General features: G+C 42.3%; 1 protein-coding gene across 4 annotated transcripts in view; it reads left to right on the top strand.

The window, feature by feature from the left end:
• Window positions 1-8353: 8353 nt before the first annotated feature.
• bicd1a (bicaudal D homolog 1a) overlaps window positions 8354-26485 on the top strand; it is a gene marked incomplete at both ends in the record, with an annotated part of 32743 nt that continues 14611 nt past the window's right edge. For all 4 annotated transcript variants that reach the window (XM_079283311.1, XM_079283313.1, XM_079283312.1 and 1 more), the window contains one exon: window positions 8354-8569. In XM_079283311.1, the coding sequence (XP_079139437.1) occupies window positions 8354-8569 (216 nt within the window). The remainder of the gene's footprint in view (window positions 8570-26485) is intronic.

Genomic DNA, 26485 nt, shown 5'->3' with positions numbered 1-26485 from the left:
TTGGGTCCGAATACAAAACAGGAAAGTGAAGGAACATCAGCGAGAGGGGAGGGAACACATCAAGAGGACGGGAGAGTCTGATAGAGAAGGCAGAGAGCCAGGAGGTGGGCGTGTGCACTTTGGTAGGAAGGAGTTTAGCCTTGAGACTGCTTAACGCTTGTTGACTGAAATGAGTGCCACCAGCAGCTCGTGTGAGCCCAATTACAACAGTAATAGCAGCTGACCAACCAGCATCTGGTCACTAGGAGAAGGCATTCGTTTCTCTTTCTCGGTTGCCCTCAAACACAACTCCTGTTCTCATCACAAGACCCCGGAAGCCTGAAGAGGTACTTAATAGTTGAAATCCAATCTTCAGGGCATAGCTTGTTTATGTCTTGCACTTTTTGGCCTCCAGACCTCCCTTACTATCACATGTTACAAATCTCTTACTGATGATGAGTTAATTATTGTTCAGTAAACGTTAACTTAATTTATTCATTAACCGGAAAGTTAGACTTCCCCTAAATGATAGATTCAATTATATTATTAGTCAAAATTAAGAGTTTGATAGCGACCCACATCTAGTTCATTAAGGAAGTCGTATTATGGCAGCAGAGGAAGCTCAGATGTACTCACTGCATCTCTTCTTGTTTTAAAGTGAAGATCCAGGTCACAGACAGGCTGCTGCATGTAGGAGGAAGAACAAGCATGCAGTCGGCTATTTAAGAACAAAGTTCATCAAAGGAACACCTCGCCTTAAATTGATCCCAGACACTGTCACACAACTTCTTCTTTTTTTACTGTTACGATTACCTCTGCAATTTATTAAATCGTTTTTACAGTGCATTTTATGCAGTCCTCTGTACACAGAATACCATCTGTAGGGTTCTGTGGACGTGTAGCATCTAAATAAGCAGCTGGACTTTGAAATGTTACAACCTAAAGACAACTTGGTCATAAATCAAAGTACTGGACACGTTTAAAATGTAGACCTGGTGGTGGCGCTAGCAGAGAAGATAAATGTACAATGTTTCATGAAAATCTATTCAATTGTTCTCGAGACATTTCAATAAAAACCACAAACGGCACTCGAGGAAAAAGTCAGGTCATCATCACAATCTGCAGGCTTCGTCGACTGGGGACCATACATGTCAGTACAGAATTTCATGTCAACCCATCAAATAGCTGTCAAGATATTTCCATATATATCTGTTAATTTGACAAAAAAACAAGTAAATTGTATTTCGGACCTTCATACAGTAAACTACGACTGATAAGTATCTGTGACATTGACGCTCTCCTCTTACAGCCTGTGCAGAATCTTTTATAAAAACGTTTTTTTTTACATACTATGAGAAAATGTTGGTTTAGACGGAATGTAAGCTTGAAAATAAATGCACCAAATGTAAAAGATGAAGGAAATTGAGTTCACCTGAAAGTTGCAAAGCACAGAGGGAAGCAACACGGAGGCATCATGAGGGCATCTGCTCTGTGTGCATGTGACTGAATGCAGCATACTCTATACAAGGATCCATCACATAGCATGGAGTGAGGGCCTGGAATTGGTGCTATTATTCTTTCATAACACTTTATGAAAGCTGAATGAAGCCGGAATCCTGTTGTGCATGTGTACGCCATGCCATGAACTGGTTGAACTGGGAGTGATAAGCAGCAAAGCCATTGTTGTCTTCTGCTCATTAAAGCGTGTCAATAATGTTTGTGTGAACATGAGACCAGTCACCAAACAAAGCCAATGTAGTGAAGAAAGAAGAACTTTCTTTTCTTTCGTCCTATCTTTCAACCCTTCAGCGCATTGATCACGACGGTTCACATTTGAGTGTTTGCGTCAAGCTGTAACTCAGAGACACATGATCACATTAAGCCTCGGAGACTACTCCATAATCGAATTGGGAGAGGGGCAGCGTGCAATCAATCACTGAGTGGACAGGGAACCTGTTACAGAATAATGTGCCCCACGTGTAAGCAGATAATCAATATTGTTTTCATTTAGAGGTCGAAATGTGAACTAAAAGTGTCTAAAAAGGCATTTTCTCTGTCTCAAAATTAGTTTTCAGCTCCTTTATATGAGAATTGCATAAAACATTGTTAAGGTCTGGTCACTGTTTTAATGATTTAATGTTAGAGCAAATATTTGGTAATTAAAAATGGAAGTTGCTGGTATCGGCATATGGAGAACCAGCATTTCTATTTTCACTGTAACAAGATATTTTTCTTTACAGTTTTACAAAATACCATCTTGGTTTGTATTTCTTTTTTTTTCTACAACTTGTAGTTTTCCATAGCAACAGAATCATTGTATATTATGATAACCAGAATCTTTTCAGACCCTCATTGTCGGGGGATACACTGGTTGCTTTGGATGAAAAGATTCTGCTACAGTGTTACTAAGAAGATTAGACTGCATTGTCTTCGGTATACGTCAACAAAGATTTTATAATCACTCTTGACAGCATAAAGAATATTAGGAGTTTGTGATCCTATTATCCTGTCAATGAGTATTCAACATGATCAATTATCCTCTGCTAGACAGATCAGGTTTAGGCACTATACAGGGATAGAAATAACATTGTCTCACTGAAACAGCACCAAAACAATTAAGTTATTTATCCTAGCTGGAAGAAAATTGCCCAAATCCCAAAGTGTGGCTTCTTCTGATCCAGTGTCTCATTGCGTCCCGTGGCCCTGCTAATTTTTCAAAGAATGCAGCTTTGGGTATATTTAAATAATCACATTCAACAAGCTTAACCTTTGTTTCCAGGCTCATCCGTGACAGAGAGCAAATGTTTTTTGCATAAAATGTGTATTTTTCACTGTACCGTTTAGAGCAGCACACACATTCGTTTACATACAGACCACAAGGGACACATGTGCGTCATATGTTGTGACTCATGAGAAACCAGAGAGGTAGAGAACAGCGGCATCCACATGGTTAGAGTGAATATCTGTTGTCTTTATCGAAACATGAAGGCTCCTGTAGCTGTCTGTGCATTATGTGTGACAAACTGAAATTAAAATAAATCTGTTTTTCATTTTTTTCTCATCACTACACTGTTACCTTGTAAGCTTGTCAATGTCCTCACCCTTTTATGTTGTCAAGTTAAACCTAAAAACAAAAGATCCCTTTTTGTCATCTTCCTCAATCTAACCTTTTATTCCCAGGTTCAAAAAATATCTCACAAAATCCACTTAATAGGCCTTTTTCACAGCAGACATTTTGACTTGTCATAGCAGGAAAGCGACAGGTCTTATAAGTGTCTCAGTAAGCTATTCAAGTGATTCATTAGGACCTCCTCCTCTAATAGAGGACAATGTGCTTTACCTGTGATGAAATTTCAAAATGTCTACCATGAAAAGGGTCTATTAACATCATCACCTGATCTTTGACGTGACACACAGGAAGACCTCATCATGTTACATTGCTATGGTCAGAGAATCAAAGGGGATTGCACTGAAGAGCCACCACCACTAGATGGAGACATTGTACCCAAACACGCCACAGAGGAGTCACTGGGGTCGTGTTCCCAGTGTGTCTGAAAGGTGAACTCAAGTGTGAGAGGGCATGCTGAGGCCAAGGTGATAAAGATTAGGCTTCCAATAAATCTGGTGATAAGAAAGAGAAGCAGCAGTTTAAATATGTTTTATGGCCGAATGTTATGCAGGTGTTAATCAAACTGCAGGCCCACACAGATTTTGTCAGAGCTTGGCCCTACAAAGCACGAATTTGCTTTTTTGCTTTACATGGAAGGCAGAAAAGCTTCATTGGAAATGTAACAACTCAGTGTGTGTGTGTATGTGTGTGTGTGTGTGATAAGGGCAGATAATATTGTCAAGTTTTTATATTTACAATGAGCACGCCTTAAAAGTTCTTAGACACTGAAATGGAGATTTTAAAAAATCCTAGAGGTGTGCAGTTATACTGCCAGTGGCTCCTCCCTGATAATGACCATGTGATGCAGGTCAAACTCAGGCTGACAGGGGAGGGAGGGGGGGGGGCAACCTAACTGTTCTCACCTTGCAGAAAGAGAGTCCAACAAAGTTTTCAGAGAGGAGGAGGAGAAGAAGAAGAAGTCTTTAGCCTGAGACGTGGTGATAAGAGGATATTTTGAGCTCCTGAATACCGGTGAACGGTGAGTGTGTACCACTACTGTTTTACATTTGATGACGAAGTTGCTGATGGCGGGGGATAAACTGCTGGAGATGTGGAATAGAGGAGATACGGAGAAAGAGTCCCGCATGGATCTAGAAATGGAATCCCAGCCACACAAGAAATTACCACATTCGATTGAAGAAATTCTGGGGAGGCCCACGTGTGTCAGGAAAGAGAAACGTGTTCATCCCAACTGCTCTGTTATCAAGGAGAACACCAGAATATCTAACCAGCTCTCTTGTGTAGGTATGTGTCACATTACTCTTTTATTTTTATTCTCCAAAATGGAGTTGCTACATCTTAGTTACCATTAAAATAGGATTACAAAAGAACATTTTCATTTCTGCCAATAGAAACTCCACAAATCAGACAACTGGAAGAGCCTCTAAAAGTGACCACAGACTGCATGAGTGAGTATTATGATTTCTGACAAAGAAACACGATGAAATGTTTAAATGATGCTGATGAGGAAGACGTCAATGACAATAATTTGTTTCCAGGTCAGAGGAAAAAGAGGCAAACGAGGGTCACTTTTACACCCTTTCAGGTGCAGGAGCTCGAGAAAGTCTTCCAGCAGACTCACTACCCAGACGTCAACAGCAGAGACCAGGTAGCCTCTCGCCTGCACCTCACCGAGGGCCGAATACAGGTAGGACACGTGCAGCTCATCGTTGGTCATAATTTACCTGAGTGTGATTGTTTACAAAGAATCATTATGGCAGTATTAAATATTACATTCATGATGTTATTCCGGATATTCACGTGAGGCAATAGTCAATAATGCGAGATCATGCTGCTGACATTCAAATCTGTACAATAGCAACAATTTAGCTAATTTAGCTAAATGTCAATACTGCTAAAGCAGTATTGACATTTCATTCATCTTATGATTAAGTTTGGTCAAATCAACAACCAGTGACCACAGATGTTGGGTATTTAGGTCAACAAGTCAAACTAACAATTCTGTGAATGTTCTGAAACAATAGGCTGATTATACTAAATAGTCATCAATGGAAAAAGGTCTTTGGTCAGCTGCTTACACAAGGCACCTCACTAACGATAAATGACACATTACAGGATAAAAGTGTTTACCAAAACATTGATTAGTCACTGAGGAGGATTTCTTCTCAGAGGAAAGTGATAACAAGAGACTGCAGGTCTTTCTTTAGTCTGCTACACATACATGGCTGAGTTTAAATGTGTTCTACACGTGTTGTTTGTGCTTCAGATTTGGTTCCAGAACCGCAGAGCCAAATGGAGGAAGGTTGAAACGCTGAAGGATATAGAACTGATGGCCAGACAGCACATGCAGCCAGCCGGTCATCACCTGCTTTATTATGAGGTAACACAAGTCTATTGTAAAAAAGAAAAGAGCTGAGAATTGTAACAATATCAAAATGCATTTTAGAAGGAAGGATGTATATATATAGAATCCAAGGCACTAATCAGCACCATAACCAGTAAATACTCATATGGTAACTCAAGAAAAGTGCAAGGAGACACAACATCAATATTTTCAAAGGGAAGCTGACTAAAGCATGAACCTCATCAAAAGCGATACAATCTCTCATCAGTATGTGCTCTTGCAGCTCTTACAGGAGGCCCAGCAGCAGACGGTGTGCTGGCTGCCATGCTGCTTACCTAAACCCCTTCAATCGAGGCTGTTCCTCAGAGCGACTACGACACCCGGCTTGCTGACCGACACACATTCCTCAGGTCACAGGACTCTGTATTTTGACCCGCTGGAGACAGACAGATAGCAACTTTGGTATTCTTACAAATGATGACACCACTGTGCTAAATCACATCGTGCTGAGTTCCTGGTGATCCACAAAAGCACTGCGGGCCGGGCTGCAATCTCTAAACTACAGCGACTGTTCAACTCACAAATGTGTTGTGTATATACTGTGTTGACAACATGAAATAAAGTTTGCATTTTAACAACTGGACTTTTTTCTTTCGTTGAACAAGAAAGTTGCCTTTCTAAATGAGTATCCTACTGAAAGCAGTCGGCTTGTGATAGGTCTGTACTGACGTAGTCCCGGTTTAAGTCAAGGTCGGAGGGTACTTAGTACGGCGGCACGCTTCTTGGTAGAGAGCTGTGTTATTGTGCGGGAGAGCAATTTGATTTTGTCATGACACAACACTTCCTTGTCAGAGATAAGCTACAGCGCCGCCATGAACTGTTCATCTGTTTGACTTTCTGACAACCTCTCCTAATCTTAATTTAGGGTCGTAAATCCGAGTTACTGGCAGGTCAGGTGGGGGAATTAGAGAACTTGTTGAAAAGGATCAAAGGGGAAATACCAGCTGAAGGTATGGATAGTTACTATGTGCTGGGGCTGTCAATATGTGTAAATAAGTGTGACTTAAATGAGAAAAAGTACAAATAATATGTAAGGGATTTCTTTATTCGTCTTTATTTATTTAGTTAAACACACACACTACTGTAAATGTATTTCATCACTTTTCCCGTTATAATGTAACACTAAACACTGCTTCTTGTGATGCTGATATTGTTCTGTGAAAAGGCTCCAACTGTGACATAAACCACTCATGCCCCGTTCTTTCTGAGAAGTGTTACAGAGGCATATCTCTTAAATAATCATCATTTAAGATAACGCAGCATCGCCTTCACTATCAATGCCATAACTCACTTGAGAGTACCATAACTGATTAGGTTTAACAAGCCTCCCAGAACGGTCAAACATTTCTCCCTTCTCATATCTTCTTTTATTGCATGTTTTTTTGCTGCAAGATCGGCTGTTCTCCTGGCTGCAGGGGGCAGGGTGAAAGAGGACATTGTTATGCTACTGCGATTACAAACCGGCGTCTATACGAACAGTTTAGTAGGAAGCAAGGCAGGCTCAACTGATGTGACTTGTTTGGGGGAGAAAACCAAGATATCACAATGTCCTTGGACATTTGCAGAAGCAATCGTTTTCGTAAAGTACAAATGGTAGACCATACATTCACTGTCGTTGTCTTTATTCAAGAACAAAATATAACCCGTCAGATACCACTGAAATAAAGATATTTAAATATTGAGGATAATTAAAAGAAGTCAGTTAAACTGACTTCTATGGAATAAATTGAAACTCAAGAATGTTTTCAAGCCTGAATGCAACCTGACATCCTCTGGTAGTACATTGCTGGCTATTCTTCAATCAAACCTTAAAAGAAAACGTTTTCTGTTCGGGCAACTCAGTTGTGGAATGACCTGGCGGAGATCAGGGGAGCTAACATATTGCCTTCTTTAGGTCACTTTTAAAAACTCACTATTTCAGACTTGCTTTGTATTGATTTAACTCTTGTTTTATTATCTATGTTGTTATCATATTTAATCAACTGTTTGCTTATTGTCTTTTTTAAATTATATACAAAGCAGTTCATAACTTGTTTTGAAAGGTGCTTTATAAATAAAGGTATTATTATCAGTTGTTTTATTAATTTCAACATTTGATGTCATTGTTAGGTCTGTATTTCTCAGTCATACATTTTGAGATTTTACTGTATTTGATGGAAACACTGTTTTAAAAAAATGAATAATGGAATCAAAAATAATTGGATAAAAACGAAAGTTGACATCAAACATATACCGCCATAAAACTGCTGTCCAAAACCATAGAAAGCATACATGCAAAGTGAAAAACAATCCCTCTCCTTTTCCATTATTCTTTTTTTATCCAATACAATGGTGCACTGGGCACGTGGGTACGTGTGAATACTGAGAGCGCATAGAGCCAGCCACCTTGCACAGATGCAGGTGTCCGACTACAAAAAGATGTGCATGTTATGTCTCACAGCAGATGAGAGGTGGCGCACTTTCACTCATGAATAAGTCAAAATACTGCTCTCTCTCTCTCTCTATTTTGCTGAGAGTCACACAGAAGAGAGTAGGCTACACTGACCTGCTTTTATATCGCAGGGCGTCTTTCATCAGCTGTTACGGACGTTTTAATGACACTTACCTGCGGTTAAGTGATATCGATAATGTTATAGGAAAGACTAATATTTATATTTTATTTTGAGTTTCCACTGCCTGCTCTGACTCTTTCGGGGAGGGGGGGGGGGGGGTATTCAGCATCTCTCAGCCTCCGCCCGCCTCTGTGGCTCTGTCCTAAGCGGTGGAGAGACTGGGGGGGGGGGGGGGGGGGGGGGGGGGGGACAGACACAGACGCACAGACAGAGAAGGAGAGAGGGGCGATGGCCGCCGATGGAGTTTGCGGGGAATCGATGGATCAGTACCGGGCCGAGTTGGAGCGGCTCTCCCAGGAACTGGCCGAGGCGAACCGGGAGAAGATCAGTGCTGCGGAGTGCGGGCTCGTGGTCCTGGAGGAGAACCAGGCGCTGAAGCAGCGGTACGCAGACCTGGAGGTCGACCAAGACACTCTCAGGAAGGACTTGGAGCAATTACAGGAGGTAAGAGGAAAGGATTCTGTCGCTCTTTTTGTTCTTAGGTTGGTTTTTTTTACACTGTGGCGGGGGCAAGCGCACTGCGGACAGGTGTGAGACAGCTGCATCGCCTCAGCGGGCGTCCACCTCAACATGAGCGATGGCTTGTTGGATGCGTTAATGTGCACGCATCAGCTGTCTTTAGAGTCAAAGTGGGGAGTGGGAACCAGCCAAAATCTGATGATTGAATACATTTGATTTTGTAGAAAATCCTTCAATTTGTGTCTGAAACATTGGCCGGCCCCATAATGCTATAGGTTCCATCCTGTATGAATAAGTTATCATCAAAAACTGAATTGTGTATGCTGTTCTATGCGGTGCATCCACAGACAACGGCACGTTGCAAATGTCTGTATCAGCTCAGGACCTCCCACACCGTTGTGTTTGCTTGTTCCAAGATTCCTTCCCTGTGTGTGCATAGCAACAGTCATTACTTTCAGGCAACTCTGCTGGGACTCAGAGCCTTTTGGTGTTTTGTCAAGATAGTTTTTTTTTCTCCTTTTTCAGAACTGCCAAGATCTTGCTGGTCTCTGCTCTCTGTTCGTCCATCTGGGCTTTATTGAGAGCCTGGGCTTTTTCCAGTGTCTGTTTTACTGCTTCCTGCTCTTGTGCTCGAATGGAAGCAATGACCTGCACCTGGGAATTGAAAGTGGTCACAGTTGTTTTGCTGGCGTGCTTTGAGGGAAGACTTCTCCTCTTGCCATTGTAGACGACCATTTTTCAGCTCCTGCTTGGCGTTATCAAGATCCTCCTTGAGCTTACTGCTGACTTCCAACTGTTCATCAACTGTAGCCTGACAGAGGTTCTTAAATACCTTCATCTCCTCCTCAGTGGTAGTTTTAGGCTGACTAGTTGAGCATTTTGTTTTGACTCTCATGCAGGATCACAATGATCTTTGTGCGGCTCACAGCAGCACGCTGAGACAAAGAGACAGCCTGGTAAAGCCGGCAGCAGAGCACTGCCCTGCTGATATCTCACACTTATGGATTATTATGGATGATGGGTGATGTGGCGGATGATATAAGGATAAGGATAAGGATAAGGATGTTTATTGTCATCGTACGAACATACAACGAAATTTAGTTGGCGACTCATCAGTACAGCAGCAACAGTTAAAAAGTGTATAAAAACATTAAGACAAGACGATTTAAAAACAAGACATTAAATAAATATATACAAGATAAAACTAGATAAAGCACAGGCATCAATGGCTCCAAAGTGAAATGTGTGCTTGGTTACAGTGTCGTGTTATTGACTATGTTTGTTTCAGCACTGTCCGGTGTGAGCTGGGTGGGGTGGTGGGTGGGGTGGTGGGTGGGGGGGCGATGGAGGAAACCGCTCTGGGGAAGAAGCTGTATATAAAGAATATGATGAGACAGAGAGGAGAAAGAGGCAGAGAGATCAATAATTTTGGTTGTGTAGGAAAGGGATCGGAAGGAAAGTGTGATGAAATATTTTTTTTTCCGTATTTATTTAGAAGTATTTCGTATTCATAATTCGACGAAGCGACAAGAGGAAATACCACAGACCAATCACAATCACCAGAAAGGGGGACGTGCTTGCTATACTGTACCAGCTGCTGGACTTTCTCACTATCGGAGGATCGTGGAGTCACTTAACGTACAATAGGGTGCTTTCAGTCTCTTCGCTAACAGTCCACTTACCTTTGCATCATTTTAAAATCCTCTGTGGCGAAACTTGAACTGTCATAGCTCTAAATATGTCAGCTGTAACTCTGCCAGCAGCAGCAGTGCTCTTTGCTGTGATCTGTCATCCGTTAACATCTGCACCCATTGTATTCTCTGCTTCCCCACCTGCCTGTCTCTCTTCGTCTGTCTGTCTCTCTCTCTCTCTGTCCTTACTCCCGCTGCCTGAGAGAGGGAATATTTTCCTGAGGTTATATTACTTCCACAGAAAAACACGTCCTGCTTCCTGTCTGTCTGCCGTACGTTTATGAATATGAGACCGAATGGCAGAGTGCAAACCTGCCACTGCAATAACATCACATGCTCAGCAGAGGTGCATTATCAAAGGGGATGGAAACTGCAAATGGAATTTGGAATTGCTTCTGGGACTGAGTGGCCTTAGGATCCCTTAATAGGTTATTCCTATGAATGACCAAAATCAGTCTCAGCATCCTTTTTTTGTTACATGTGAGAGTAGATTGTATCATCTGTTTCATCCAGTCAGTGTTCATTTATCACAAAACTTTCAGCGAGTACGTCTTACCAGAGTTGTATATATGCACTAAACTCATATCCGCTACTGTCATAACTCGTCTTTTCAGCTCTTTCAAATCGCTAGTCTGTAGAAGAATTGGCATTTGTGGTGAGTTGAGAACAGGCAGTTCACAGGTCAGTTCTGTCCTCAGACTTTAGGCTGAGAAAGATGCCAAAAGACATCGACATCAAACTCTTCACAGACCTGAAAAGAAAGATTCAGTCATGATTCATCAGATCAGCATGAAATCCTCATCTTCAGGACCGTGTTTCTGTGTTCCTTGCAGCTGTGTATAGTCCTCCCTCTCCTGAACACTTTAGTCTGTGCACATCCAACATTCATGACTCACATTATTTGCTGCCATTGAACTTAAAAATAACTGTTGGCCATTGCAGTCTGCTATGATTAGTTGTTGTCATGGACATCGCAAATTGAAATTGTCTTTAATTTGATTGTCCTCCAGTTGAGTACTTTAGTATCAATGTGTGCGTTTAGTTACGCTCTGCTTATGACTTCACACCCATAGGCAGAAATATATGCTTCTGACAGGAAATAATCCCTCAAAGAGCGTATTTTTACGGACATTATTTAATTCTTGCCAAAGTCTTTATTTTAAAGGAATAGTCCGGCATTTTAGAAAATATGCTCATTCACTTTGAGAAGAGTTATACCACCCATGTCTTTACACTAAATTTTAAGCTAGAGCCAGTAGCCTGTAGGATAACTGGGTTTTATGGTAATTTTAGAGTATATTTTACTGTTTATTTCGGGTAATAAAATCTGTTATAGTCTAGTAGTATAAGCAGGGACAAACAGCAAGTCGATCTTACATGAAAAGCATATTCCCACAATGTCAAACTCGATTTTTTTGAATATTCAAAACCTTGGAATGGAAATCAATACTACATGATTTGCATACTATTTCCGGTGAAATATTACAGCATCCATCACTGGATGCAACGCTGGCATAAATATCCCACAATGCAATATGTTCATAACACAGTTGCTGATAGCTCTGTCACATCAATAACACACTATTTCTTTCAGATTAGTTCAGCTTCCCAATCATCGTTTGGTCACATGAGATTGGCCCGGGTTACCGACATGTCTCCAATCGGCAACGAGGCTCTCAGGAAGTGACGTACTAAATACAGTTTAGTCTTTTTATGCATTTGTGTCATAAAGATATTTTTTTTTACAATTCGAACCAGATGACGCTGCAATTGTTCTTTGCAGGCAAATTGTCCCGTTCCAAAGTTATAAAAGATTATTATTATCAAGGGTCGGCTGTCAAATTCACAAATAGCAGCAACACACTTTGACTGTCCTGTAGAATAGATGATTGATTTGCTGTCAGTCCAGTCCCTCTGGGATTCTTTCTGTAGTAAAAATCTGCTTCAGTGAAGTAAATATCATGAGACTGCTCGGTGCAGGCACTAGTGATGAGAGTGTGAAGCTGTTGTTTGACGTGACCTCCTTCAGAGTGACTATTGAGGCCCAGTAAACCTGTCAAAGTCACACTGGTTGTCAAACCTTCCGTCTCTCGTACAGCGAGGTACAGCGCAACCAGAACGTGTTAGAAATCAGGAGTTACATTTTCCAGAAGTGTTAAATATATTCAGTTAAAGTTTGGTCACACATCTGGCGGTTTTTTTCTTCGAGGTGGTGAATCAACATTGAATAAAAGGATTAGCTAATCTTGAATACCTCTTAGCATTTATTAACTTTGAAAAAAAAAAAGAAGCTCAGCACACCCCCAGTGTGTTTGACCGGTTCTCCAATTCAGGGTCAACAATTGCGAAAAAAGAGAGCAGCTGTGGTTGTAAATCAATCTGTCCTGAGTGAGGAGAAAGGATACTTTACAGTTTTCTCTCCCCTCAGCTTCTTCTTCTGCCCCTGCTTGCTCCTCTTTTACATTCGCTGGGGTTCGAGGGAGAACAGTAAACATGTATGGAGGGGCAGAATCAATAGCCCATGAGATGCTGTTGCTCCCGTCTTTCGGTTTTGTGCTCGACACCATGAGCCCACCATCCCCCTCCTCAACTCCTGTGGCGCTCTCTCCCTCCCCATCCTCCCCTATGATCCCTCCCTGGAGTGAAGTGGGAATTATACATTGATTTCTGTCTCTGTGAGCTAAGCTGCGCACTGTTGTGCGTACTGTAGTGTGCATTGTGGAAATCAGTGCATGCTGGGAAAAAACATATCTGACAGATTCCGTGTTCCTCAAAGTGGATCATCCAGAACAGCTTTTGAATCAGTCACTTATGAGCTTATTAGAGGTGACAGTGGGGTGTCTGCTGGGTGGCAGCCAGACATGGAAATAAAGCCAAATCAGGTTTAACAACACTGTGTTCAGCGCACTCAAGAACGTCGTCTTTTAAAGTCATTAAGCGTAGCCATTCACACATTATTGTACTGTTCCTTCTGTTTAAATGACATTGTTGTGTGGAGGGTTGATTATATGAGCTGCAGGTTTGGTGATGTTGACCTGTGACCTCAGCAACAGGCTCAGGGTTGCAGTTGAGCATACAGATAAGGACCTGTCTGCCCTTGTGTTTGGCCTATGCGTTTTTTTTATGGGGGTGGTTGATATGTGTGTTTTGTCAGGACCTGAAGATCATTTGTCTTTGTAGTTGAGTCACACATCAGGGCCACTTTTCCTGCATGTGTGGATGCCTCCTACTTTTGTTTTTTCCTCTTCTGTGTCTGTATGTGTAGCAGGAGGGGGGTTGGCTGTGGATGTTGTGATTGAGACCAGAGAGGGCGGGGCAGGCAGGATAGAGTGGTGGTGGTGGTGAGTGACTCCAGGCCATCAGTGTGCTCTCTTTGTTGTTTCAGGTTTTTATGGGTGACTTGATGGAGAACCGGGGAGGGAGAGAGAAAGGTGTGTCCGATCGCTGCATTTAGGATGATTGACACATCAGAGCTCAAAAAGAATATCCAGTAATTCAATTCTGACCCTTGTTCTTTTCTTTTGTCCCTGTTTCTCAAAATCTCATGATCCTCACATGAAAAAAAGATTCAGGATTTAGTGAAGCTGTTCTCTCTGCAGAGCCCAGCCCAACATAGATTATGTTTTTCAGAAAGCTCCTTTTTGCTGCAGTGAAATACAGTAGTGGGTAAGAGGGGAGAGGGAACAGGACTCCCCTGCCCGCAGGCTGCTGTATTGATTAGTCGTCTACTTTAGCTGTGTGCGCTGCGAACTCTGAAAGGATAGCAGAAAAAGGCAGCTTGTCCTCTCGAGGAAAACTTTTGTTTTTGCAACCCAAAGGTCTTCGCTGTGTGAATTTATAACTATAGTTATATATATCTGCTGCCTATATTTGTTGTTATGGTCCACGTGATTTGTTTTTTCATAAATCGGTACTTCAAAGCATCACTGGCTTCAGTCATTCAACCTTTTTTTCATGCTTATCATGTCTGCATTCCGGGGAAAGAGAAGCCTCCCATCCATGACCAGAGGCCATTATATCATCCAGCAACGATGTAGAGCAAAAACGAGCATGATCCTCTGAAGTTCCTGCCTATCCCCCCCCCCCCCGCCCCCCCCATCACAATTACAGTGCACATACTCACTGGCATGCATGAGCACTCCCAAACATGCACTTATAATGGGTGTGCGACACAGAATCAGGGTCAGACGATCGGTCTTTGTCACCTCTACGCTGTCAGGGGATGTATAGGATTAGACAGGTATTAAATCATCCCCTAGTTAACCCATTTAATTAACCCTATCCTCCATCACAAGAGACCTGATGTCATGTGAGGTCATGAAACTGAAAGAGCTGAGTGGACGGAAGAATATATGTTGTTGTGGGCCTGCTTTTAAAAGGTTCTGGACATGGTGAACAAAGGAATAGGCCTGAGAAGAGCTGCCTGCCTCCATTTTTGTTGTATGATCATCACAGCAATTATGTTTACGATCAGATAACTGTCAATTATTTATTATTAATTTGTGAATTCATTATTTAGCCTATAAAAGGTAAAAAAATCTACATTACAATTTTGTCAGAGTGCATGGGTGACCCACATATATTCAATTTACTACAAAATAAAACAGAGTTGAGAGTTGGAAAAGGAAACGTTTTGTATTTTGACATGGTTCTAGGGAAGGCGACGTTGGTTAGTTGGTTGTTGGCTCCATCAGTTTGATCCAGACAGAAACATTTCTAGATATATTGTATGGATTGCCATGAACTACATACTGTACATGCAGGGTCCCCAGAGGCTGAACCCTAATGACTTTCCCTTTTCCTCTAGCGCCCTTTTCTAATAATTGCTCATTTATCGAGTAAAAAATATCTTTATCTACCAGATGAAGTAGCACCAAAGTAGCACCAAAGTCATGATTCCCAGAGGGTGAAGCCTTTTATGATTCCCTGACTCGAGCTCCACCATCATGGATTGTCACTAAATGTGCATGTTCTCCTCAGAATAAATTGTTAGAATTGTAGTGATCTCTTTTACTTTACTTTACTTACTTCTGGCACCAGGTCAAAAATGTTATCTTTTTATCTTCCCAATACTTGTAAAACTAATGGCATTCCCTTCAGCTGTACTTTATTTTAACGCTAACTAGCAAGTGTTAGCATGCGGGCACGCCAAACCAAGATGGTGAACATGGTAAACAGTGCAGTAAACACCTTTTAATCATCAGCATGTTAGTATTGTCATTGTGAGTATCTGAGTGTATACCTACATTACCATTAAGCACAGTGCACCACTGTAGTGTTTGTTTTTAAGTGTCTGCCACAGGTATGCAGGTTTGGCATGGAGGCTCTCCTGTGGCTGCACAAAAGCACTGAGTCACCCGGAGGCCCCATGTGTCAATACCAAGAGGGTCACTGTGTGCAGAATAGCCTTTCCATTGTAGTCGGTGTTTGTCTTGCTTGGCTGACTCTTCTTTATCAGCAGAGACCCACTACAGAGAGAGGAGACAATCTTATCAGTTGAATCTGTCTCCTGTCGTTCTGTCCCTCTCGCTCTCTCTCGTGGGGCTCTGGCTGCCTCTCTGGGTGCGTCTGCTGGCGCTGATGCAGAATACCAATCAGCCTGTGAGCTTTCAAACACCTCCATCTTTTTTATTTCTCAATGCCATGCTCATTACTCTCAGCACACTCGTCCCAGCTCGCTTCCCCTCTTTAATCTTCCTCGTCCCATGGAGTACTTCTACCATTTAGTCAGACAAAGGGATGAAGGACTGTAGGAAGGAGGGAGAGAAGTGTGCATCATAGAGGAAACAGAGTGGGTCGATCTCCATGCTCCCTACATTAGCGCCCGAATTCTTCTTTACCCCAGGCAAATCCCTGAACACTTGACTGACTGTGGAGACTCAGTACTTCGTTGAGGCCCATAATGGAAATGGTCTGTTGTCATTTAGGAGGATTATGATGGAGGCAGAGACCACTTAAAGGATTCTGCACAAGGATGGATAAAAGTATTTGACTGATAACATTTGTCCTTTGAGAGATTACGAGCATAAAAAAAGAAGTTGAAATCGCTGAAATCTTCCAATTAGCCTTGTTTGTGCTGTTATTTTGCTGTCCATGACTCACTGTTCATCAGGTTGTACCCTGAGGAAGAGGATATATGTCCGGGACACAGCTTTACCTTAATGCATTGGCACATTTACTTATACTCACATAGTTACACATCTGCACACACAATCACGTGCACCTTCAGACACAAAATACAGACAATCTGGGCAGCAGATTGTTATTTGGCTGGTCGTAACAGTTAGGACACAGTGACGTTCAACGTGAAAGAATTTGGGACTGAGAGTGTAAAGTGGAGGCTGATACACAAATATATTAATCGCAGATTTTCTCATAAAGATTATATCTGCTATTATTCCGAACTAAAACAATTATTTGATAGAGTAAATAGTCTACCAAAATTAAATTGCAACAATTATTCATTTTGTTTTTTAATTAAATTAAATAATTAACTAAAAAGAACAGCCCTTTAAATGTCAATGTTGCTCATGTCTTCTGTGATAGTAAACGGAATATTTTCGAGTATGATTTTCTCACAATTTTTGAAATTTTTTTTGGCAGTTGGTAGATTAATGTAAAGGAAGAGCATACGAGGCAAACACATTGTGTTTGAAGAAAGATTGATGATTGATGATGATTTGTTGTTTTCTCAGTCATTTTTCATTTTCAATTGTTTCATTGATTTATCAAGTCTCTCTTCCTTCTTTCCTTCCTTCCTTCGGTCCGTCTGTGTCAAGGGCACTCTGCATTAAAGCCTCGTCTCCTCCTTCTCACTCAGTGCTTCTTTAAATGTTCCACTCCAGCCCGATGGCTCTTGTTCTCGCTACAAACGAATGGCAGGAGTTGGGGATGAAGTCCTGTGCATGTACCAGTGTGCCTGTAGCCATATTTAATTCTTAACATGTATTTATTTGTGTGCTGAAATGGCCTGAAGGGTAGGCCATGTGTTTTTGTGGTTGACTTGCTCATGGTCTCCTGCAGGGCACATTACCAAGCAGAGAGACAGCTACATGTGACACAGTTACAGCTGGAACAGTTTGAGCAGTTTGTTAGTGTTGCTGTTTTCCCTGTCTGCTCACACTGATCACAGCTTCCTACATGAAAGCAAAGCAAAAAATAAATCCTGTCTGCCTCTTTATATTGTGACTCATATCTTCAAAAGATATTTTATATCCTGACAAAATGAACATGGTAGAAGATATAATGGCTTGTCTTCGAGGCTTAGTGTGCTGAAGTTATGATCGTGATATGGATGGAGTCAGGAGGAGAGGAGAGGAGGATCGATTTGAGGAGAAAGGATATCGGAAATAAAGAGACATTTGGGATCCGATAAATCTTCCGCCCAGCTGCCTCTCTGTCGAGCGATTCAACGTCCATTCAGCCAGGCACGGACTGAGCACACATAAGTGAGAGGCATTCTGGGAAATAACCCAGGCATCTTTCTGATCAAGAGCAGACTTTAGCCAAATGGAATCACTTTAACAAGCCTCGTCTTTTAACTAAACACAGCCTGTCCCCCCCCCCCCCCCCGGCAGAGCTTTCAGCTTCCCACAGCATGCACTGTACACATTGTGATGGTGAGAAAGCAACAGATGTGATGCTATTGTGGACGCTGCATATTAGATTATTCTTTCCTTGAGTGTCAGCATAATAGCATATTTTTATCAGAGGAATAATAGGCTTTGCTGGGCTAAATTGCTTTCTGTTCCTCATTTGCAAGGAGGAAGAGAAAGCAGGACAATTGTACTATCTATAAAATGTTCATATCACTCCGGCTCAATGTTTATGTCGACTGTAATTCATGAATAGAAGAGCTTTCTACCAACTGGGGAAATGAAACTAGGATTCAAAGGGCGCAGTAGAGCATGCCTGGGCACACAGCATTACTATGATAACCGATAAGCATCCCTGCTGATTCAGTAGCTGGCTTAAAGCACACACACACACACACACACACACACACACAAAGCAAAGCTAATTTTAAACTGTCTTTACTAATTGGATTATCTAATGATCATTATGCAATTTCAGCTTCACAAAGGACACTACACTACATTATGTATGCATACACGCTCACATTTTAAACATGTGTTTTGTTTAAAATGTATTTTCAACAATGTAATTACTTCTAATCATCAGTTTTATTTGTTAATTTAATTTTGTTAGCGTGGCTGACCTCCATTGTTGCTGGGCTGTGATTACCCAGCTTCCCCCCACTTGTGAAAATGTGCTTGTGTGTTTTTATAGATGACAGATCTCTTGGCTTGGCACTTTTCCCCCGGTGGCTGAGAAGCACAAAGGGACGTTTCTGTGTCCCTGTCCTCGATATATCCCATAAACCTGCTTCAGCAGTGGCTCATCATGGATATGGGTTTTAAGTACATCACACAAGTGCACATTTATTTAGGATACTTCATTTACTCAATGGAAAAGGAATCGTGTGTACAAAGCTTCCTTCAATAATATTTTCTGTGGTGCTGTCAGGGAGCTTGTCAGGTGATGTTATTGTGATGTCATCAGGGTTATCTCAGCTTGGACTAGAGTCATTTTAATTAAAAATCTGAATCAGGAGTTTGAACTTTTTCCACCCGTTCTGCCATTTTGTTTACTTCCCCAGACTTGCACACTGCAGTCAAACATAATCTTGTGTGTTCGTGTTTTCTCCACTCTCCTCAGGCTGACGTGCGTTTGTATGTGTTGTCTTGTTGTGACTGGAAGTTGACAGATCGCATGTTGCTTTTCCTCCGTTTGTAATGCTCTTGATGCTGTTCTTCTGCGATTATTTATGAGCTTCATTCTGGTAGTTTTGTCCCTGCTGGTCCATTTTAATTTTTTTATTTTAATAGATAATTTGGCTTGATCTCAAACACTTGTGACGGTGGCGTTGCATGCTTTACAACTGATCATCAAGTATGTGAATGACATGCTGCGGCAAGAAACAATCTGTCTGCCCTCACCCTGCCTCACACACACAGTTCTCTTCATGACGCTGCATGTCTCTCTCCATGGTACTGAAATCCCTGATGTGGTTGGCTGAGCCGACCATCTGGACAGCAAACAACAGTGTGTGTGTGTGTGAGTGTGTGTGTGTGTGTGTGTTTATTTTTGTGTATATGTCTGATAGTGTATGTTGGAGTTTTTCATTATGATTTTCCCTCCCATGAGTTGACTAATACCCTGATTTCTGCTTCCCCATAACTTATCAAAATGCCGTTGTAGCAGACAGATTAGAGCTCTGCAAGACAGCTTTTGGTTGATATTTGAATCAAGCTTGTGATCCAGATTAAAGGCTGTTCTGTCTCAAATTGAGCTATAAAAGTAACACATTTCCCATCTTGTACTTTCATAAAATATCAATGTACACAACAAATATAACTAGTGGATTTCAAACCACATCTATCATTGTACAATTTAAATCCTCAATTTTACTTAAAATCCACATTAATTAGAACTAAATTACACAAGGGAACATAAATAGAAGTTATTCTTGCCTGTGTTCATATTTGATCTCTGACTTTGAAAATGTAATCAAGTCTAGACCCCTTGCTATATTAACAGTCCCATAAATAAACTTGTTTTAACAGTGATTTTCAACGAGGAAGACCTGGTACGTCCACTTAATCCTGATAGTTTGGAGAAATAGTTCACTCTTCTTCTCCCTATTGGGTATAAAAATAGACTTCTGGTGTATATACGCACACTGACGGGTCCTCCCTTGACTCCTAATTAGGAGCTGCAACATACAGGGAAGGATTTCAGGGTTGCACACGCTCCTCCACTCACACTAGTGCAGCGGTTGGTTTGTTCCCTCTGTCTACTCCTCTTTCCATGGCCCCAGGGATGAATATCTATAGAGGGGGACTCTATTGTTCGGACTTTATCCACTGAGGCACAGAAGGCCGAGGAGCCTCAAGGTTGAATGCATTATGGGGTTTTTTCAGTACACAAAAAGGAACAGGCTGCCAATCAGGGACTCCATCTTAAAATCGTCCCGAGGAAATGGTATTAAAATATAATCTTCTGCACTCTTGTTTACATGTTATCTGGCTTGTGTTATTTTGTCAATTAGGTCACAGATACAGGTCCAATGCAGATCCATCACTATAATGATGGAGCATGCTGTGTTGTTGGTGACATTAATCATGTAATTAGTCTGAAAAATGCAGCGCTGTCACAGTGTTATTTTTAGCCTGACACTATGGTGCACCAGCATCAGGAGGGCCGGAGCATACTGTGTGCTCCTTTATGTGTGAATGTTGAGCCTCGGCCATCAGTGTCGCTCACTGGGACTTCCTTTAAGAGGAGCAGTGGGCAGACGGAGTGAGCAGAGTTTCGAGGAGCACAGCTCAGCCCATGGAGGCGGGTTGTTATGAAACCATCTGCTTCTCCTCATGCGTCGAGGACCCGGCGATTCTCCGTGGATGAGTTGCTGCTGACTCACGACCTGCAACTGTGACGGTGCTTGTGTCTGTGTGTCTGCTGTTCGGCCTTTTCGTCAGCTGGCATGTTTATCAGGCCGAAATACTGAATGAAATGTGTATATCCTGAACTAAGTCATACAGTTCATTTTGTTAGACATTTTGTGAAATATCCTGTTCATGATAGATTAGCTTATCATAAACAGGAAGCTAACCTGGCTCTGTCCAAAGGAAATTCATTTTGCTTCACTTACTAGAAATCCAACCGCTGGACCCTGCGGGTCCAGATTTTTTTGCTTGTCCCCCTGCAGGGCTCAGCTGTTGCTGTGAGGCCTGCTCGGGCGTTGACAGCCTCCCAACTGATGCGAGAATGTGAGCTCATTCAGTCACACTGTGCTCGGAATTAATCAGCTTTTTTGTTCTTGAGGCCCTCCCTCATAATCGCTCACTACAATCACACTGTGCCTCCCCCGAGAGCTCGAGAGGGCACGAGGGCAAGTGAACAAGAGAGTGTGAAAGAGAGCGAGAAATAAAAGAGATGCCGTGAGAGAGGGAATGGAGATGATTAAAATACAGTATTTTTGCATGAGTGCTTTCTAGTCATTATAAAGCAAGTCCTTGAGGACAGATTTTGTGGTCGAGGGTGAAATATTTAGTGTATTTACAGCCGTTAGTGGACTGATTATTACTGGCTCTGTTGAAAATAAAAGGGTCTGTTGAATTAGAATAAATATCAGTGCCTTTCTGAATAAAGTGCATTATTTACCAGATTTACAGCAAGTAAACGTAATCAACTGTAAAATCATTCAATGATGAGTTTATATTGAGAGAATGGAAAAAGTGTGTGTGTCCTTTTCAATTAGTTGAGCTGTTTGACCATGTCTGCAATCATTACGACGGGACAGTGTTGATAGATCTATTGTGTAAGTAACCAGCATTTAGTGTTGCTCTGCTGGTGAAGAGTATTCAAACAGCAGGCCAGATGTGACAGGGGCAGGTAGTCAATTAAGCTAATTAGGGGACATTAAAATCTCTCTGCTGGTAAATCAGCTCATCTCATCCATTCACACAGAACTACACACCAATGTATTTTAGCAGCAACATGGACTCATAACTTATCATCATAATGGCTGAACATTAGCTCCTCTCTAAGCCCGTGCTCTATTTACTCCCAAGTAGATTCCTGGCTGTAATAAATTACCCCAGCCTCACAATAGGACCTCAGCAAACTCCACGCTGCTTACTTAAAGCAGTCAAGTTCACTCATGAATCATGAAAGTTAATAGAAAAATGAAAAATTACTAGCGCAGTGGGAAGCAAAGACAGCTGCACACTGGAGGTCACGTCTTCTCCAAGTAACGGATGCTTGTACCTTATAAATGATTCATCCCGGAGAGAAACAGAAACAGTTGTTATTATGTTGAGTTGGGTTTGGGAAGGCTCTTTGTGAATTATTAATACTCTAGTCCAAAATATACGGCTCCCTTGTGATTTAGGCTGCATAGACAATTAGGGCCACAAATAATAGCTATACATGCTGACTTGTTTACAGTTCCATGAGGCAATTGTAAACCATAAAAATTGTTCTCTGAGACAGCAGTATTGATCCATTATCTCTCTGAGGGGCTGCTGTGTGCAACATAACCACTTTTCCGTGCTGATCTGCTGAGAAACTGAAGGATGGTTCATAGTATTTATTGAACCACCAAAGGCAGCTGCTGCTTGGGTGTCGAGGAGTGCGCTGTTACAAATCATGAAATTCTGTCTACATTCAGGCAACCTTGTAAGGAATATAGTGCAGGACTGCACGTTCATACAATATAAATGATTTGTTAGTCCTTTAACCTTGCACGGTGTAACTATGTATCTCTAAATTTCACTTGTTGGTGGGCCATGCAGCTGAAGTTTTTGCGCATTTGTCACACCACTACTTTGGTACGGTCGGCCCTAGAATGAGAGGCCTGTGCTGCTGTTGATGGGTGCTTTGATTTTCTCAATCAAGCCTTGGCTCCTTCATCACGACAAGTCAGCTCTCAGTGCCGTGAAAACCTGTGTCAGGAAAATGGGAACAGTGTGTCTATTGATCACAGCGAAACATCATCCCACATAGACAGAGAGCAGGTATCCTTGAGGGACAGCCTCCGCACGTACTCTGCCAGCGCTGCCGGTGGTCAAAAGTACAGCAGGAGAACACCGAGTGGCCATAACTCTGAGACATGTGCTGGCTTTACTCTACATGCCAGTGGGCGCAAATCCCTCACATGGCTTAGGATGTTTATGTTATATGACAGGATTTGGATCAGTGTCACTTCAATTTTTACTTCACAAAAGATGCAGACCTCCTCTGAAGGAATTTCACATTAGGGTGTGAATTCCCCCCCCCCCCCAAAAAAAACTATGGTTCCTGAAGTCACCTGAATGCACCGCTGCAATCTCATTGGCCGAGAGCCAAGACACCCCAGGACCCCTGTAGTTCAGCAACCGTTCTACAAAACTCCCTGCAGCTCACACCTCAATGCTTTTTCCCCTCGACCTCCGTCGAGCTAGGGAGCACACCAACGTTGCTCCTCTTTTAACCAAAATCCTAGTTTCACAGTTATATTCGCTGGCCGAATTCACCAAACTGTCGATTTTATCTTTGTTCGCATCCACGAAGCGAACCCGTTTCATCTCATCAAACCACAATCAGGATGAAACCTTTGCTTGCAAAAGGGAAGGCCTGACTCTCTTTGTTCACAGCACATGTTGAAGCCGTATGGTCAGATCCCAACATCCCCCCCTTTGGCCTGAAGAGCGAGGTGCTGGCCACGGTCTTTAGGCAAGGCAAGGCAAGGCAAGGCAAGTTTATTTGTATAGCACATTTCAACAACAAGGTAATTCAAAGTGCTTCACATAAAACCATTAAAAGCATCAAAACATAAGGCAAAAGAAAAGGAGATTTAAAAACAATTAAAGAAACAGTGTAAGAAATCAAATTCAGTCGTAAAAAGTAGAGGAGATTTAAAACATACATTGAAACAATAATTGAAGTAGCCAAGGCCTCTGCTCTGGACCTGTCCTCTGCTACTTTCTTTTAAACTTCGCCCGTTATCAACGATTCATCGGTTAACTCAAGATTTGCGCTCTCGTACAGAAACTCCGTCGAGGATACTCTAAGCAGAGATATCATGTTTTTTCACTGGACGCTACCCACAATCCTGGTGTCCGGAGACTTGATGTCTTGATAAGGTAATTTTCACAAAAAGTAGAGGAGATTTAAAACATACATTGAAACAATAATTGAAGTAGCCAAGGCCTCTGCTCTGGACCTGTCCTCTGCTACTTTCTTTTAAACTTCGCCCGTTATCAACGATTCATCGGTTAACTCAAGATTTGCGCTCTCGTACAGAAACTCCGTCGAGGATACTCTAAGCAGAGATATCATGTTTTTTCACTGCACGCTACCCACAATCCTGGTGTCCGGAGACTTGATGTCTTGATAAGGTAATTTTCACATGTCTCCCTGAGACATTACGCTGCACGCAATCAACCATACACTGCCGCAATTCTGCAATTACTCGCACACAAACCACGTCAGGAAAAGATCTCTGCCGATCTGCGTTTTATAGTGTACGCCTTGCACGAACTCGGTCCCGGAGGAAATGGCGATATATTGTGCAGTCCTTTTAAAACCATTAAAAGCATCAAAACATAAGGCGAAAAGGAGATTTAACAGCAATTAAGAACAGTATAAGAAATAAAATGCAATAGTAAAATGCAGAAATGCAGGAAATTGATTAATATATTAATTGAATGTGGTTCAATTAAAGGCAGCAGCAAACAGAAAAGTCTTCAATCTTGATTTAAATGAGCTGAGGGTCTCAGCAGACCTGCAGCTTTCTGGGACTTTGTTCCAGATATGTGGAGCAGCAAAACTGAACGCTGCTTCTCCATGTTTAGTTCTGACTCTGGGAACAGATAGTAGACCGGTCCCAGACGACCTGAGGGGTCGGGATGGTTCGTAAGGCAGCAGCAGATCAGAGATGTATTTTGGCCCTAAACCATTCAGTGCTTTGTAAACCAACAGTAGGATTTTAAAGTCAATTCTTTGTTGGACAGGAAGCCAGTGCAAAGACCTCAGAACTGGAGTGATGTGATCCACCCTCCTGGTCTTAGTGAGGACTCGAGCTGCAGCGTTCTGAATCAGCTGCAGCTTTCTGACAGACTTTTTACAGAGACCTGTAAACACACCGTTACAGTAGTCCAGTCTGCTGAAGATAAATGCGTGGACAAGTTTTTCCAAATCCTGTTGAGACATAAGTCCTCTAATCCTTGATATATTCTTCAGGTGATAGTAGGCTGATTTTGTAATTGTCTTGATATGGCTGTTCAGGTTGAGGTCTGAATCCATAACTACACCTAGATTTCTGGCTTGGTTTGTGGGTTTTAACAAACCAAGGACTGACGTGGGCTTCCATGTGGTGTCATACAGTCCATGTAGTTCTGAGAGCAAAAAGGGTTAAACAGTCCATGTAGTTCTGGGAAGAAAGGGATGGTTTAACGGTCAGTGTTCATAGTTCATAGAGGCTCAAGATGTCTGGGCAGACACTAAGGCGGCATCTGGGCAGATGACAAAGTAACTACATTTAACATATACACAAATCATAGGTAAGCAAGGCATTATTCCTAATACACTCAATTGCTACATCATGATCTTGTGATAACGTCTGCACTGTAGCATAGTATGTGAAAAACGAAATGAAAGCAGAGAAATGAAAACAAACAAAACAAAATGGAAAGGTGGTTAGGTAGGTTAGTGTGATGGTTGTGTCATGGTCTACCTAACTCTAGATTTGGATTTACCTATCACCCCCCTGGGTCTGCTGGGATGGCCCAACGGACCGGTTCCTGTCCTCTAGAGGTGTGTACCAAAAAACCCTTTTTCATTTTACATTTTGGTTGTACATAATGGCGAGCTCGCAGCTCTTCCGAGTCGAACAGCGGTAGTTGTCGGGACCCTTTTCGCGTGGGTTTCAACTTCGGCTGTCGAATGGTTGGACGGGCTAGATCTCGTGCTTGCTGGGCGGTCAAATCTGCACTCTTATTATTCACCGCACAAGGTTGTGAAATTGGGGGCCAATTGTTCTGGGGTACCCAGGGTGTCCCCTGTTCCGTTGCAGGCTGGTTGACTGCAAGGGAGAGGTCAGAGTGTCGTGCGTCTTTTTTCAGCGAATAAAGGGAAGACTTCTGGTTTGGGACATGGTTTTGGGTGGCAGATTTTGGCGGTTGTAAGCATGCAGGCGGACTGGGTGGATTAGAGTCAGGAGCAGGCTCTGGGAGGGACATTGGCATCGGTTGTCTATGTTCCTGGGTGACAGCGACTTGTCCGTCTGGAACTGGCCCACGGCTGGCAAGGTTTAGTGGCTTCGGGTCGTCCACCGGTGTCTGGAGTGTGGTAAAGCGCTTAACCGCCTCCGTCACACGTTGGTGTCTAAGACTCTTGGTCTCTGGGTCTAAACTTGCTCTGTCAGAGTGGGTTTGGGACTTAAGATTTAGTTTGAACCTAATTCTCTTTTTAGGGTGAAATCTCTTCTGATGCCATAACTCGTGATTTTCTGGATCAAAGCGTTCTATGTCGTTCGCAAGAGACTCAATTTGATCGATACGCAGACCCTGCGCGCGGAGAGGGCCTGGATTATCAGAGTGGTCTGGATTAGCATAGTCATTTAAGATGACATAGCGGTGAGGACGACTAACCTCTCGACGTGTGG

The sequence above is a fragment of the Melanostigma gelatinosum genome (assembly GCF_949748355.1).
Source record: "Melanostigma gelatinosum genome assembly, chromosome: 1".
NCBI classification, from domain to species: domain Eukaryota; kingdom Metazoa; phylum Chordata; class Actinopteri; order Perciformes; family Zoarcidae; genus Melanostigma; species Melanostigma gelatinosum.
This window is presented reverse-complemented; position numbering and strand designations above follow the sequence as displayed.